This window comes from Aedes aegypti, chromosome 3, assembly GCF_002204515.2.
Source record: "Aedes aegypti strain LVP_AGWG chromosome 3, AaegL5.0 Primary Assembly, whole genome shotgun sequence".
Lineage (NCBI taxonomy): Eukaryota > Metazoa > Arthropoda > Insecta > Diptera > Culicidae > Aedes > Aedes aegypti.
The window spans coordinates 162851106-162868434 of NC_035109.1; the positions used below are offsets into that span (position 1 = coordinate 162851106).

General features: G+C 37.1%; 1 protein-coding gene across 1 annotated transcript in view; it reads left to right on the top strand.

Moving 5' to 3' along the window:
• The first annotated feature begins 3489 nt into the window (after positions 1-3489).
• LOC5578443 (mitochondrial proton/calcium exchanger protein) overlaps positions 3490-17329 on the top strand; it is a 41290-nt gene continuing 27450 nt past the window's right edge. The window contains exon 1 of the mRNA XM_001656913.2: positions 3490-3996. Within this exon, the coding sequence (XP_001656963.1) occupies positions 3930-3996 (67 nt within the window). The 5' untranslated portion in view covers positions 3490-3929. The remainder of the gene's footprint in view (positions 3997-17329) is intronic.

Sequence of the window (17329 nt, forward strand, 5' to 3'; positions counted from 1 at the left end):
AATGGTATTTTTTTTTCTATTGGAAGAAGAATAAGAAGAAAAAAACTCACATAAATTTCAATGATCGAAACAAATTTAATAAAATTACATATTTAATTGGGTTACAAAATACCACCACAGAAAACATCTAAATTTTCACAAAATTGGTGAAATTTCGTGCTCTTATATTTGGAACATAATAGCAGCACAACCACTTTCGATGCACTTCAATTGTTCCAAGTACTTCCCGGGGAATATTCCTAAAAGTGTAATAAAAATAGCATTAACTGAGCTGACTCGTCTGAATGAATCATTTATGGGCACAAATGTACGCCATAATACAATAAGTTATGTGAATACTTACATGGAGGCGCTCTCCCTCTTTCCACGAACGTTTTAATCGAGCACATGTTGGTTTCTACAGCTCTGATTTTTCGGCGTTGACAGATGCACTTTGCCGAAATTCAGTAAACATATTTGTTTGCTGATTGTTTTGGTAAAATAGATTACCGAGTCTCAGTTATTTATGTAAACTACCGATTTTCGTCAATTTGCATCTGTCATTATCGCTCAACTGTCAAAATTGAACGAGATTTCGGTAAAAATATGTTTTACCGGCTGAATTCGTCATTTAAGTTTACCGAGATGAAATTCAACGATTAAGTGTGTTGATGTGGGGTGATGCTAAAATGATACATAAACAAGGGGTGAATCACTTGTTTGATGCACATCAAATGTACATTGAATGGCATTAAATGCATTTTTTCGTGATTCACATCAACTTAGCCCTGAGGTTGAAAACTTCATTTTGTTATCATAGTAACGCGTCGTTGTTTGTTATGAAAGTATATCAGTACGAAAAGCTGGCAGCCTGGCAAAAAGATGTTCTTAATGATCTGCAAAGCAATTAGGAACGGGAACAATCGGTATTTCTTTCCCTGTAAGCATTTAAGCTGTTAAGTGACTTGCTGGTAGTTGACTAGGACAGCGTCGTTCCGCTGACAAAGCGATTGAGTTGATAGATCTTTGCCTTTCAAATTGATCGCAGTTTCACGGTTCAATTTCAGAGTTAATGTAGACAAATTATATTTGCAGTCTGGGATGACTTATATTTTATGTAAAAGATTGTGAAACTACAACATGGCGATGAATGTGACCTGGTACATTTCAACGGCATATGAAGGGCATATTACGTTCAAGCTTCTGTGAAACCTTCCACGGAGAGATTCTCCACTGCTCCAATGTGGACCAAACTTATTTTAAGACTTCATTTGTAATATAAACCAATTATTTAATAAAGTAGAAATCGTCTAGAAAAGCTGGAAATAAATCAACCTCCTCCCTCTCCCATAAGCTTTACTTCATAAGTACAAGATTGGCAATCAAAATAAAGATTATAAATTAAGTTTGTTCCTTATCCACGGAGAGAATTCCCCAACAGTCTCCTAAAGCATTAAGCATGGCCAATGATGATGCTGGTGAACTCGTTCTGGTTCATAATTTGCAATCTTATCTTGTCCTCATAACTTTGGACATCTTCCAAAGTCATCTTACTGAGTCCGCCAATCATGCCCTCTATTTCCAGCTTTGGTTAAGTGAAACAGATTTATCAGCTTTGAATTTCAAAAGAGAACAATAGGGTCATAAAATGTTGAATGAAATCTTGTTTTTCTTCTACCTGAGGTGCGACACTACCTCTATTCCAACATCATATACCTTTGTAATGGCTGGTATGCTAATGACGAGAAAACGAATCGCCTACCTCGATGCGTGGAAAATTTCTTTCTAGAAATGGTCCAGAAAATAACATTTTTCTGATTGTAGTACGCAGTTGAGAAGAAATGTCATTTCGAATAGAGATCTCTGTAGGAAATTTCTTGACCCATTCAGGCAAGTAATTTGTTTACTTTTTTTGAGCGAAACAGCACAGTGCTGGGAATGGTAAGGGATGGTACACAAATTATGTCACGCTAAATTTCCACTTTTTCGACCCCCTCCCCCCCATTCGTCACACTTTTTGTATGAGTTCTCCGAAAATTTTGTAAGGCTTGTCACGCTTGGCTCGACCCCCCCCCCTTGGAGCGTGACGTAATTTGTGCATGACCCCTAATAGTAGTAGGCTTGAATTTGGCTTCACGTGGCTCTCTCACTACAGTAGTTTAAAATCGTGAATGTCATCAAGTAGCCTATATTGCAATTGGGTACTAAAATATTTAATGAATTCTTGTTTTTATTTAATAATACGAAAGAGCATGTTATTGCAACTACTTTAGCAAGTTTTCCAGCTTAAATAACGGCTATAACATTTTTAAACTTCAATTTTAAAAATGGTTCCAAATATGAACCTTGACACTTGTTATCTTGTTTGACATTCACTTTTTCGACAAAAATGCCACAGGGCATATAGTTTCAACACTGGGGTTGTTCCTATCTGACATTTCGGAAGGGACACGGAAAACAAAATATACCTAACATTTGAGTTTAAAGGCCCAAACGCAATGATAGCGGAACGGCAACGGAATGCGGAACCGGTTCGCCAGCAAGAATCACACCATCTCGACTGAGTTGACAACGAATGAAAGTGAACCGACACTGAATCGACAAGCATGTTATAGTTCATGCTGGCGAATCGGTTCCGCATTCCGTTGCCGTTCCGCTATCATTGCGTTTGGGCCTTAAACCAATCAAACCAAACCAAAATCTAAAAAAAACATAAAAAAATGTTTTTTGTACTTAAACCAATGAAAATCATTTCAAAATTGAGTAAACATGTGTTTCTGCCCTAAACTTAAGCGTTTGGTACTAAAATTGAGACTGGGCTTTAGGACCCTATTTTCAAGGTTTTTTGCCTACAGCAGCGATGGGCGTGAGTTTCACTTCGCTGACTGTGTTTGACTACTGTAGAGTGAATTTCAGATTTTTTCCCAACCCTGAAACAGCATACTTAGCTTTAAAAAGAAAAAGAAATCACACCTGATATGTTGGTCTATAGAAGAGCTCGATTTTGTGCGAATCGTACTCAATTTTGTTTGACTTTGTTTAAGCATGTGTGAGCTTTTATTTGTACCACATTTGAACATTTGCACAAACATTCATAGGCCTTTCATGTGACAGGTCCATCTTTACATTTGTTTACATCGGTGGAGGACCGGTGTAAACACGGGTCTGTCATCTGCAAAGAATAACTATGAAAGTGCTGCAAAAAAAAAACAGATTTTATACGTCTTGCAAAAAGACCTGTACGTGACTAACAACAGCAGTATGTTCTCGATTTTATGCTGTGCTTGTAGATTGTTTCAGTTACGTCAAACCGTTGTGGTGTCTTCTTCGCGACTATTCCTGACTGTTCAAGGAACGAGCGCGTTTGGTGGCAGAACACAAAAAATGCTCCGCGGGCTAAAATGTTTGAAACCTCCTTATCACAACATCGTGCAAATAAGGATTTTTCTAGCACTGGGACAATGCGAGCACCTGACAGCTGTCATCATCGTCTCCTGCTCGCATCGAATGATTTTTCGCACGTCCAGCAGTCAAAAAGCGAAACACACCACCCCAGAGCAGGCCAAAACAGCAGCGCATTACTTTTCATTTTTCGGCAATCGTGAGCGGTGTTGCGTATCGCGGAATCGGCTACAAAAAGTCTGGCCAGATTGAAATGGAATATTACTGCTTTCGTGATTTGGGAAATCGTGTCGTGAAACAGGCCGTGAAAAGTTCGGAAAACTAATCCAGCAACCACTTTTTGGCTGTGCGAATAAAAGCATTTTTCATTTCGACGGGCGTGTGGAAAATTACCGATTGTGTGTTTAGTGGAATACGTGGAGCGAAAGCCAGCAGTGCCAAGGGAAAAATAGTGTATTGATCAAAAGCACAAAGGGCAACAACGTAGTGCAGCGGGAGTCGAATTGGATGAAAATAGGGACCGATCCGGAAGCTGAAGTAGATTCGAGATGAGTGCATTTCTCCGAGTTCCCAAGGTGGTTCTTGGTTTGGGACAGCACTATCGCTGTGTCGATTGTGAGTATGCTAAGCCTAGGTGGTTCCCTTGCTCTTTTAGGGACCGGTGCTGTTTACGTAATAACATTAAAGAGATTTAAATCAGTACATGATGTCAGTAGAGGCAATTTCCCTTCGGAAGTCACACAGCAAATTTGGCTAGGGCTCATCGTCAGGGTTAGACTTTTGCAACGCTGATGTAATTTCGCGTTTGTATTGAAATTGAAAGCCAAGGTTTGCTTGTATACTCTTACCACTCGTTCGTGATCCGTGTTGGTTAGTTGTATTTGCAGATTTTTTTTTCCTTCTAATACATACCTGCTTACTTCTGCGCAATCTTATGTGGAGGATGGCTAGATCACAACCATTAGTGTAGTCAGGCATGAGTAACTGATGTACAAGACTATGATTGAACAGCAGACTAAAGCCAATTTTTTGTAGTTTTTGTTCCCCTATGCTTAAAAGGTGTCAACTGTGATAAAAAAAATCCCAAAAGCTTGAAGGGATTTAAAAGAAAGTAGACTGAGCACAGGCCATTTGAAGTTTATATGTAAACTAGTGGTCCCGGCAAACTTCGTCTTGCCATTAAGAAGGCTGTTGGAAAACGTCAAGAATGGAGGACATACAAAATGAACCTTAGTCTTTTTCCGTTTCCCAATTATTCCATAGACTTTCCCGAGCTTTTTCCTCGCTCAAACACGTCGCATCCCTTGTGGAGTGTAACGGTGAAAAACTTTCGTCAATCCGTTGACCCGTTCTCAAGTCATTTCGTGACATACAAACACCACTCCATATATATTTATATAGATAGATAGATAGATAGATTAATATGTAAAAGGCCAAACTTTTGGGTTCAGTCCCCTAACTCCTCGTCAAAATATTGTAGGGTAAGTGTGCCAGTCATGGACATAGTTGTTCCCTATTTTGCTATACGTGATTACTTTAATGTCTTCAAATTTTGAAAATTTGTGTGTGTTGTAGTAGTTAGATTTAAGATATATCTTGATGTTAAAACATTCAAAAAGATTTAAAATGTGAAAGTTGTCAAAATGTCACATATGGCCAAATAAGGAACCACTATGGCCATAATTGGTACACTTTCCCTATGAACAAACTGTTCTCAATTGAAATCTTCCCAGCTACAGCTTTGCCTAAGGAGTGATTCCAAGCAACAGCACCAAAATTTGGTAAATTTTTTAATTCATTTTTTTCTATTGAGCTGAAACTTTGCACAGTTTTCCAGTTCCATCTAAACCGTCATTTTCCGATATCAAATCTTCAAGTTGAGTCACGACTAACCTTTCCAAAGGGTGTATGTGAAAATGGTTCAAAAATATTCAAAAAGCTGCACAGCAAAAACGGTTCGTTCGATTGTTAGACAACTAAAGAAACAAAGTTAGACAACTAAATAAAGATTCCAAAAAAAATACACACAGTAAAATTTTTTTTTTTTTGCATTAAAAAACATAATTTTTGACACAAAAACTCAAATATCTCAAAACCCTATCGGAATACCAACGTAATTTTTTGAGGGAAAACGGTCCATTATATTAGCTATCTACCATAAAAATTTGGTGATGGTAAACCAATAAACAAAAAAGTTATGACATTTCAAACATGTAACAATTTTCACATTTAGTAGAAAAAAAAAAATTTCGGTGTAAATTATTACGGGAACCGCAGTTTGTTGCTGGCTTTATTGTTAAGGGCCTTGCGTGAATTAAACAAGTCGTTTTCATGTATTCATTAGTATTATGTATATTATATGTATAAATATTATGTATATGTATAAATATTATGTATATTTTCATTTTCATTTTCATTTTGCAGCGTTTGGTGGGGCAATGAGAGCGCAAGTCAGTCCAAAGCCGGGGTAAGGGATAGGTAATGGCCGTAATAGTCTATGCGGACCACTTGAACACCATCGGAAAGGATAAGAAGGGTTGGGGTAGGGTATAGGGAATGGAGAAGACTTGACACAGTAATGCGATTAATGCTGCAAAATGTAAATGTGCTGAAAGCAATTTAATTTGAGTTTTGAAGTTTGATTTGACTTATTAAAATTCCAAATAGATCGGCCATTGTACAAGTAAGAAAGAATATGCTGATCGCTTTCTAGAAATTTTATAAACAACAAAATAATAACAATATGAGAGTGATGCTAAGGGCTGCTGATGGCACAATGCGACGCTTTAGGAGATTTTGATACTGAATGAACATTACTATACAGAGCGCAATTTAATCGATGGTGATAACTTTACAAACTTTATCTGTTTTTACACTGATTGACGATGCTGATTTATGTAAAAATATTTAAAAAATATTTGATATTAGTTCATTTGTTTGTGTGATCTAGGTGTTAATAATGGAAAAAATTTACATACCCTTGATTAAATACTTCCCTGACCAGAAATATTATATTTTGAGCGCCCTTTTCGAAGCTATTCTATCCAGGTATCCATGTACTGCTTTCAATCCTGAAATTATTCTTATTGTGCATGCTCATGCATTATATTAGTGATGCTCATAATCATGCAACAGATAAGAAGGAGAGAAAAAGAGAATATAGGAACAGTGATTAGTAATGAGTTAATTATGTAGTTTTGTTAGAATTATAAACAATTAAACAGCAGTAATGAATAACTTATAAAATTACTTTGCAGCATAGCTGAGCCTTTCGGAACGTAAGACCGATGTATAAAAATAATTTGTTTCGAAATTGTCCGCGTGGTCTTCTAGTGCCCCTATTAGATCAGAATCAGTCATAGACATACATATCGAATGCTCGCCATGACCCTATGACCAACATTTGTATATGTATAGACTTAGCTGATGTGGCTTTTCTAATAGGTAGTTCTTTCACTCATTGATTGTCTTCAAAACCTTGTCAAGTATAGAAAATTGATTTTATTTCATTTATTACTACATTAAAGCTACATTGTACTTATTAAGTATTAGGTATTATTTTATGTTTTTATCACTATTGATATTATCAAGGCCAGAATTCCCAGTGAGTGAAGAATTTTATAGTACTAGAACACCATAGAAGATCGCTTAACATTACCTAATCATGGAACGGCTTTTTGCTCTATTATTTTAGGTAGATGCTATTGATCTCCCTTTGCTCCTATCCGCAACCCGGTGCACGCGCCCTGTTGGTTTTCGAAAACCTCGTAGAAGATTACAAACCGTCAATGGCATTCCCAATCACTACCCCACATTGCACATTCAAGGGTCTGATTGTGCTCCTAACCCACCCTCAGTCTGTAATCTTCTCGCCAGTTTGAAATTATATTTTCCCGAAGTGAAAGTAATTTTGATGAGTGATAGCGTAGTGCAGCCCAACTGCATAGTACAGTAGTTTAACCAGAATCTTTAGGTCAGAAGATAAAATCTAAATTTTGTAATAAAAAGGTTGCCATTGCTTTGAAATTTACCCAACATCTAATCAAAACTACTAACAACAGCGATCAATTATCAAAATTCATCGCTCCCTGGAAAATATAATCCCAAGCCCAGGGATGTATAAATATTATGTATATGAATAAATATTATATGTATATGTATATATGTATAAATTAAAATTAATTAACAGATTACACGAAAATAATTTTTTTTTTTACCAGGATATTTTTTTTAGAGTATGATCGATGAGTTTCTAAATGTTATATATAAACTTTAAAAGTTTTGGATTTGGGTATGCGTTATGAGATCATGAAAACATTTTATTAATACTTATTTATTTATTTATTTATTGTTATTCAATTTTTTTTACAATATCGAACACTTTTGCATCATTATCAGTACAGTTCGAGTATAGTTTTGCTTTAATTTTATTTTCTGACAATGGAATGAAACAGTGAAATTTTTGGGTTCCTTGGATCGTTTTCGCGTTATTATATTGCTCGCTGAGCGCATCAGAGCTGCGTACTCTTCAGTAGTAGTAAAACAAAATGATAATGTTGTTAAATCTTCTTCTTTTCTGCGATTCGCCCAATCAAATAGTTCTTTTGCAGTTTTAATTGGATGCTCACGTTCTTTGGCTAAACTTGCTCTTGTGGCCATGCGCTTTATGGTTCCTCCAATAGCATCACAAGGACCTTTGCCATGTGACGTAGTAAAGAAATGCCATTCTGCATCAATTCCGTACTTTGATTTAAATTGACATAGGCTCGAAAAATTCTTACGGTTTTTGTACTGCGATGCTGCTCCATCAGACATGAAATATATCTTTCTGATTTCTTTATCCTTATCAACGCGTAAAAAGTTAATCATTTTGGCAATGAACAAATTTACAGATACTGAGTCGTGTCTTAAATCTTCGGAAATTACAATAAAACTAAAATGTTCAATTTGCGTACTTCCATTGAAATAAATAACGAATGGATGAATTGTAGCTTGTTGTACGTCCAGTGATGGGACTGCACTTCATCTTGCAATACAAAGCTATAGTTTTCAGAAAAATCACAAATGACTAAAAATTCACCATCATGTAATGTATTTTTCGTATTTTTTAAAAAGCGGGATTGCTCTGTTTTAATAAAGTCGTGAGAAATTAAACTTTCTAATTTCAAGCAAGGGTCCCAGATAGCCGTAGCGGTAAACGCGCAGCTATTCAGCATGACCATGCTGAGGGTCGTGGGTTCGAATCCCGCTGGTCGAGAATCTTTCCGGGTTGAAAATTTTCTCGATTCCCAGGGCATAGAGTATCTTCGTACCTGCCACACGATATACACATGCAAAAATGGTCAATCGGCAAAGAAAGCTCTCAGTTAATAACTGTGGAAGTGCTCATAAGAACACTAATCTGAGAAGCAGGCTTTGTCCCAGTTGGGACGTAACGCCAAAAAGAAGAAGAATTTCAAGCAAAAAAATGACACAAACTCATCTACAGGTTTTACAATAGTTTCTAGGTCACACCTATCCGTGGTCACCCATTGCTCAAATGATAACTGATCAATATAATTTTCTTCAAACTCAGCGAATAAAGTATTTTCCAATGATGAAGAATCTGGACAATCCGAACAAGATCGTAGATAGCAATTTGATGTTGTATTTTCACACAAAAGACTACCAGTTAACATTTTAATATCCTTTGATAAATTGATTCTTTTCAAACTATGTAAGATTAGGTTAATATTTTCGTGTGTTGTGCACACACAAACATTATGTGTTCCTGAATTGGATAGAAGCTTGCATTGCCTTGGACGAAGGCTTGCAAATGAGGAAAAACCTACCTTAATATTTTCGTTAATTTCCTTGAAGCGTGTATACGCTTCTTTCAAAGTAGTCATCATTAATCGTTTTTGGATTGCTTGACGCTTTCCATCTTTTTTTACAGATACATAATCTTTTTGGCCAGGCATAGCTCTACTTACTTCATCGTCTTCAAAATATTGAATTATTTTTTCTTTTGTCTCATCTGTTAATGAAGTACTCGACCTAGCATTTTTGGTTGCAAGACAGTTATTTTTGAATTGTTTTGCCTCTTTTGCTGTATTTCTATTGGTTTTGAACTCATCAATGGCGTCTTGAATAGACCACGAGCTTGGCAGCATTGACAAAATCAATATTTTTTCTTTCCTTGTCGTGGCTAGATTCGAGAACCTTTCCTTCATATTCATAATTACCTCATCGTAGTCTGTATTTTCCACATCCTCAGGTCCTAATTTGAAGAGGTTTCTTCGTACAGCTTCGTTGATTTCACGGTATTTTTTCTCGGGATAATTGACGTAACCCATCTTCGTCCATTTAATCGGAGTCACTTTTATTCCAGCTATCCCTTCGTTGAAGCGTTCGATGTTGACCTTCTGGATGCACTCATCTTCTGATTGATTTGTTGAAACAGATGTCGACTATCTGCACTTGGTACTTCTGGTAACTCCTCAGTTGTTGTCGGTGCATCTAGTAATTCCTCAGTTGTTGTTGTTTTCGAACTTCCTGCAACCTGATCCACCGATGATGTACAGATTGCCCGTTTGTCAACGTTTAAACGGCAGGACGTACAAATGCGTTAATTTGTATTCAATGTAGACATTGGAGCATAACCAGCCGCTTTCAGTTTATCTATGGTGCTTTCGGTGAGATTTCGTAGCTCTTTCGAACACTTTTTTTCTGCAAACGGCCTGCAACAGTTGAGAAAGCGACTACTCATGTTGCTCGTTAGATTTTAATAAACAAAATCTCTTTTAAGTTTTTACTGACTAGTTTGGTGTCGCTTGCTTGAAATTAAATCTTTTATAACCATAGTGGTAGTATATTTTTAGCTTTTTCGTGAGTATGTTCATGGTATGTACCTATCATGTTTTTGATGTTGTTGAAGTTACTCGCTTTCTCCCAAATATGATTAACAAAGTCTATTCTCTACCAAGGCGGGTCTATACCCAGGTGTAATCAGATTTTAACTTTGTGTAGAAAATCAGCGCCGAGAAAACCGACCTACTTTACGTATACTAGATCACCTGGGTATAGACCCGCCTTGTTCTCTACGAGGTAAACTTTTTGCAGGTAAACTAGTCGTATACCTGTATAGAAAACTTTTTTTGTAGCTTTTGTCTTCAATATTAGATTTCTTATAGGTTTCTTTTATCAAAAGGTTTCAACACTATTGAGAGAATTTTTCTTCAGTTACGTACAATAAAAAATATGACACTATCAAGACTTTAGATCACAACACTGGATCGCGTCTAACTTTCTAATAGATGCTATAATAGTTATGAATAATTAAATAAAATATCATGAAAACAACTTGTTAACCTCATGTGGTACCCTTAACAAAAAAATCAGCAACAAACCTAAAAAAAATTAACAATGAAAAAAAAAAATTTTTTTCACTAAGTGTCAAATTTGTGAAATATTTGAAATGTCATAACTTTTTTGTTTATTGGCTTACCATCACCAAATTTTTATGGTAGATAGCTAATATAATGGACCGTTTTCCCTAAAAAAATTACGTTGGTATTCCGATAGGGTTTTGAGATATTTGAGTTTTTGTGACAAAAATGATGTTTTTTAATGCAAAAAAAAAATTTTTTTACTGTGTGTATTCTTTTTTGGAATCTTTATTTAGTTGTCTAACTTTGTTTCTTTAGTTGTCTAACAATCGAACGAACCGTTTTTGCTGTGCAGCTTTTTGAATATTTTTGAACCATTTTCACATACACCTTTTTGAAAAGTTAGTCGTGACTCAACTTGAAGATTTGATATCGGAAAATGACGATTTAGATGGAACTGAAAAACTGTGCAAAGTTTCAGATATTTTTGAAATGGTCGATCAGAATCGACTTGCATGCCTCCGTGGAATCCCTCTAAGACCACATTTTGATTGGATGTCTGGATAATTAGTTATTGTTAATTAAACTGATATGATAATTTAATTTATTTTAGAGTAACTGCTTTTTCCAGAAGAACATAGTAACCTGGATTAATTTGATCCATTCTTTCTCATTCTTACCACGATAAGCCTGCCGAACAGTTGGTGAAGCATGTTACATATAAACTCACTTTAAAATGAGGGAGGACTTCTTTTGGCATAAAGCCGTTTTGCATAGCAGCCGTTTGGCATAATAGTCATTTGGTATAATGGACGTTTGACATCATCATTGAAGACTGAGTTGAGGAAAAGTTTTTTTGTTGACTTAAGGGAATTTACGTATTCTCGGCCGTCTAAGCCGACGCAGTTCACTGAGTACCGAACACCTTCTTCGCGCTGTTACTATCTAAGGTCGAACTACGAATATCAGCGAGTCAGTCGTCACTGTTTCCAGCAGTATCAGCGAAGCATTGAGCAGAAACTTAAACGCCATCCTAAGTCTTTCTGGAAATACGTGAATGAGCAGCGTAAGGAGTCTGGTCTTCCATCCTCGATGGAATGGGATGGTAGAACCGCAACGTGCTTCCAGGAGATATGCCAGTTGTTTTCTTCCAAATTTGCCAGCGTATTCAGCGACGTTCGAATAAGTAATGAACAAGTCATCCTAGCAGTCAACAATGCCCCTCTAAACGGACAAACGCTGGGCAATTTTGATGTTGATGATAATGCCATTTCCAGGGCCGCATTGCAACTCAAGTCGTCGTATAACCCTGGACCAGATGGAATTCCGTCAGTAGTCCTCAAGAAGCATATCGACAGTCTGCTTACTCCGCTGCACAGTTTATTTTGTCTATCACTTTCCACCGGAATCTTTCCGTCATGCTGGAAAGTAGCAAACATGTTTCCAGTGCATAAGAAAGAGAGAAAACGTGACGTAGATAATTATCGTGGTATCACATCTCTGAGCTCAGTTTCGAAGCTTTTCGAACTCTTTATTATTGAACCATTGCTATCACACTGCAAACATCAGCTTGACAACGATCAACACGGCTTCACCACTACTAATCTACTATGCTTCACATCGTACATAACTGATAGTATGGTCGATAGAGTTCAAACTGATGCAATCTATACCGATCTGTCCGCTGCTTTCGCCAAGTTGGACCATAACATCGCCATTGCAAAGCTCGACAGGTTCGGCATCTGCGGTAACTTCCTGCGCTGGTTCAGATCGTATCTCACCGATCGTCAGTTAAAAGTCGTGATAGGGACTGCAGCTCCGACAGCTTTCATGCTACTTCCGGCATACCACAAGGAAGTCACCTGGGTCCAGTGATTTTCTTGCTTTATTTCAATGACGTTCATTACGTATTAAAAGCCCCTCGGCTATCTTACGCGGATGATCTGAAATTGTTCTTACGAATACGCTCAACTGCTGATTGTTTCTACCTGCAACAACAACTTGACTTGTTTGCCAGCTGGTGCTCTCTTAATGGTATGGTGGTGAATCCATCAAAGTGCTCCATCATAACGTTTTCCAGGAAAAAGCGTTCCCTTATAGTTTGCTCGGGACGAGTCTCGAACGTGTGGATCACATCAAGGACCTAGGTGTTTTCCTTGATTCACAGTTATCATCACAACATATTTCGTACACGGTCAGTAAAGCTTCGACAACTCTCGGTTTCATCTTCAGATTCTCAGATGTTTACAGCCTGAAATCGCTTTATTGCTCTCTTGTGCGCTCCACGCTGGAATACGGCGCTGCGGTTTGGAGCCCCGCTTACAACAATGGAGCGGAAAGGATCGAATCTGTCCAACGAAGATTTCTTCGATTCCCACTTCGCAAGTTACCGTGGAGAGATCGCCTGCCGAGCTACGAAAGTCGTTGTCAGCTAATAGACTTGGACCTTCTTCGCTGTAGAAGGGATGTCATAAGAGCTTTGACTATTGCGGATGTGTTGCAGGGACGCATCGAATGTGGAACTATTCTGGAACAAATTAATTTGAACGTCCGACCACGCTCGCTTCGCAACAACATCATGCTAAGACTGCCTCTATTTCGAACAAATTATGTACTTCACGGTGCTCTTAGTGGACTACAGCGAGTTTTCAACAGAGTATCTTCATTTTTTGATTTCAACATTACCCGAGAGACGCTCCGTCGAAGATTTTCATTGTTTTTCGCTGAACGAGATAATTAGTCTAAGTGTTTTGTTTAAGTTTTATTGCCTGACTATTTAATATTTGTTTTTAAATTCATTCTTATTGTTTTTGACGTCATTGTACTTTGTTGTTAATGTTTGCATATACACATATTTTAAGACATCATTGGGGCTACTACTTGCCTGTTGATTTAGTATAAACAAATAAACATAAACATAAGCTCTTCTTTTGAAACTTTCTTAGATACCACACGCTCAAAAAAGCGTTCTGGTAAACGTGAACTGTCAAAAATACACCATGAACTACCATCATGTTTACATGAACGTTCTCGGAACTAGGCAACGCGTTCATATAAACCTGATCTAGTTCACGGTGTATATTTGCTTGTTGACGAGTTCACGTCTGCTGTTCACGGATACATGAACGATTTTTTTTTTCTGTGCAGCAGACAAATTACGTGTTTGTCCGTTTACATTTATGCACTGCTCAATCCTCAATCGATTCACATCGACATACTTGTTAAAAGCTTTTTGGAAACGTTTTAACGACGCTTCGGACATCTCTTGTCAGTGTGACTATTGTCGGCAGCCTCATTCTCTTCGGCAGTTTTCCCATTTAGATTCTCGCTCCAGTCCACTTTTTGGATTGCATTTGGGTCCCATAACAACTGTGCAAAATTTCAGCTCGATCGGAGAAACTATATTTTAGCGCCAGCTGTTCAAAATTTGTGTTGGATTTACTATGGGAAAACTTAATTTTGCAAAGAGGTCGCCCATTGACCACTATAAAAATTCTGAACATAGACCTCGATAGGTATTTTTACGATGAAGTATATTGCCGAAGACCGCGGAACAATCCGACACTTGCGAAAAAAGTTATTCAATGAAAACCTTTTGGCAAGGCGACGTTGATTAACACGTAAAGGAATAACAATAATAACAAAATCGGGCACAATTTCCGAATAGTTTATGCTTAATAACTTTTTTCACAAGCATCGGATTGCTTTGCGGTCTTCAGCAATGTTGTTCATCGTAAAAATACCTATTGAGGTCTGTATTAAGAATTTTTATAGAGGTCAATGGGCGACCTCTGGCGATTTTTCTTTGCAAAAGTAAGTTTTCCCGTAGTAAATCCCATACAAACTTTGAACGGCTGGCGCGTAAATATAGTTTCTCCGATCGATTTGAAATTTTGCACAGTTGTTATGGGACCTAAATGCAATCCAAAAAGTGGACTGGAGCGAGAATCTAAATTTTTCATACAACGGTGTCCCAGGCTAATGTTCATCTGTTCGGCAGATCACCCGCATTTAGAGGTGTATTCATTTGAACTGATGGCATCTCTGGCGAAATTTTTTGTTCACTCTGGAAATCTCTTCAGCGTGAAGCTGGCAGAACAAAGAATTTTTTGAATATTTTCATTGGTGTGTTTTTATAGAAACATACTATGTATTTCGCGTTTGAAATTTGATAATAGTCGAATGATGCCGAAGCCGCAAGTCACCCTACTTCCCTATACGCCATTTTGCGAAGCTGGTCAAATGACAGGAGACCTGGGATTAAGGGGGCAGGATCCGTCATTGATTTCAGAATTTTCAAAAGCAGTTTTTTCGTTCAAAATTCACAGAAAATTCACAGGAAAATGTGTTCACTGTATTCGATTCTCGAACCGAAACACAGTGAACACATTTTCATCGAATTTTTTTTTTTTAACAGAAAAACTGCATTTGAAGTTTCGATGATTACGATGACGGAGCGTTGAAGTTGTTAAAGTTGTGTTTGTATGTGAAAATTGGCATTTGCCATATTTTGTGGAAACTCAGCTGACGACTTATGAGCAAGTGCGGGATTTGCTATTCAACTTGAACAAGAATATGCGTGAAGTGCTGTGTAAGTAAACATTTATTTGTTAATAAATAACATTTATTTGTTAATAAATAACATTTATTTGTTAATAAATAACATTTATTTGCAAACAATAACACGGCGGAACAAGAAGAATCTTCTCGCGTCATTCAAAGACCAAATTATGTCCAAATACCAAAATTTGGGATTGCTGAACTCGTTGCCGCTCTCAGCAATATTCCAGCACGTCACCATTAAGGTGAAACATCTCGGAGTCTGAAGATGGCCGTCACAATGGTCGACTTGTGCCCCTACTCACGTTTTTAAAGGCACCAAACTAGAGAAATAGCAGACAACTGGAGAAATAGCAGCTTTCCTTTATTGCACAAATCTTAAATAAAAAGTGCACTGTTGTTAGATACTTCCTTCGTGAGATCAGTGCCTTTGAAGTTTAGTGCAAACTTGAAAGTTTGATTCAAAACTGTTTCACCTAAAACCATGATATATTATTTTTTGTTTTGGCATTTCAATCCACTGGGCATTCAATAAGTTTTAAAGTTGTCTATGAGACATAGTTTGTATGAAATTTTCCTGATTAATTATACATTCATGATGTTCATACAAAATCTGTTGTTTCATGCATATGGCAAAATACATGTTTCTCCAAATCATCAAAAAGTCCTTATCAATTACGAAAGTTTTTTAGTACCTTGTAACCGATTTCTTACTACATAAATCAGCATACAAGCTTGAACACGATAAATTTGTTCCGCTGTGTAATTTGATGCAGTCAAATTTCCATGAGTCGATATTTGAAGGGACTATCGAGTCATGGAACAGAAATACAGGTCGGACTCGATTATCCGGAGTATCGATTTTTTTTCAACCCGGATAATCGAATCCTCCGAATAATCGAATCACTAAAAGATAAATTAAAATCTGCGATAAAAGAACTTAAATATTATCTTTTTGTGTTGTTTTATTTATATGATGCAGTGGCGTTGCCAGAAATTATTTCTAAGAGCATTGGGGGTCTTGAGAAGAAAAAAAAATGACCAGCATACACAAGAAATAACTTTTTCAAATCCCCCCCTTTTCTTACAGACGTCCAAGATTGCTAAACCATTCATATTGTTTATTGCAATACTAAATTATCTTAAACTAGTGGTCCCGGCAAACTTCGTCTTGCCATCAAGTAGGCTGTTGAAAAACGCCATGGAACGCTCCGTGCAAAATGGAAGTTCCGTTCACTCCTGTTTTTTCAACTTTCCCGTTAAATATCCCTTGCTTTTTATATACACAAACACGTCGGAACACTTCAGGAACATAACTATGGAAGAATCATTCTAATCCGTCGAGCCATTCTCAAGCCATTTCGTGACATACAAACACCACTCCATTTTTATTTATATAGATTTATGCATAAAAATTGAAAAACAAGAATATCAAAAAACATACTCCGGATAATCGGGTCTAAAATTCCGGATAATCGAATCCCGGAGAATCAAGTCACCGGATAATCGAGTTCGACTTGTACAGTCAAACTTCCATGAGTCGATACCTGAAGGGACTCATGGAAATACATATCGAGAAGTGGAACAAAAATGACTTGGCTGTTTGAGCGGACCATCATAGTAACCATGAAATTTCGATTTTAGTATGGTTCCATGAATCGATATCGAGTCATGGAGGTTTGACTGTACTTTAAAATGTGATTTGAAGCCGTACCTATTAAGTATTGTACGGTGAACTCTCAATTACTCGATACTTGAAGAACTTTATCATTAGAAAAAAAATCGAAAAAGGCAAAAGTAACTTATGTTCAATTATGATCAATTTATAAATGTAGAGAAAGTGAAGCATATCATAGCATAGCATAGACTGACTGTACATTAGGCCGTCCCTTATTTTTCGAAAATTCGAAATGTTAAAAGTTCGTCGTTGTAAAGTGCTCGTTTTGGTGAGAAAAAAATCAGGTAAAAATTTGAAGTCCGTACGTGGACGCTAAGTGGTCCCCCAACGGCCCTGAAGGTAT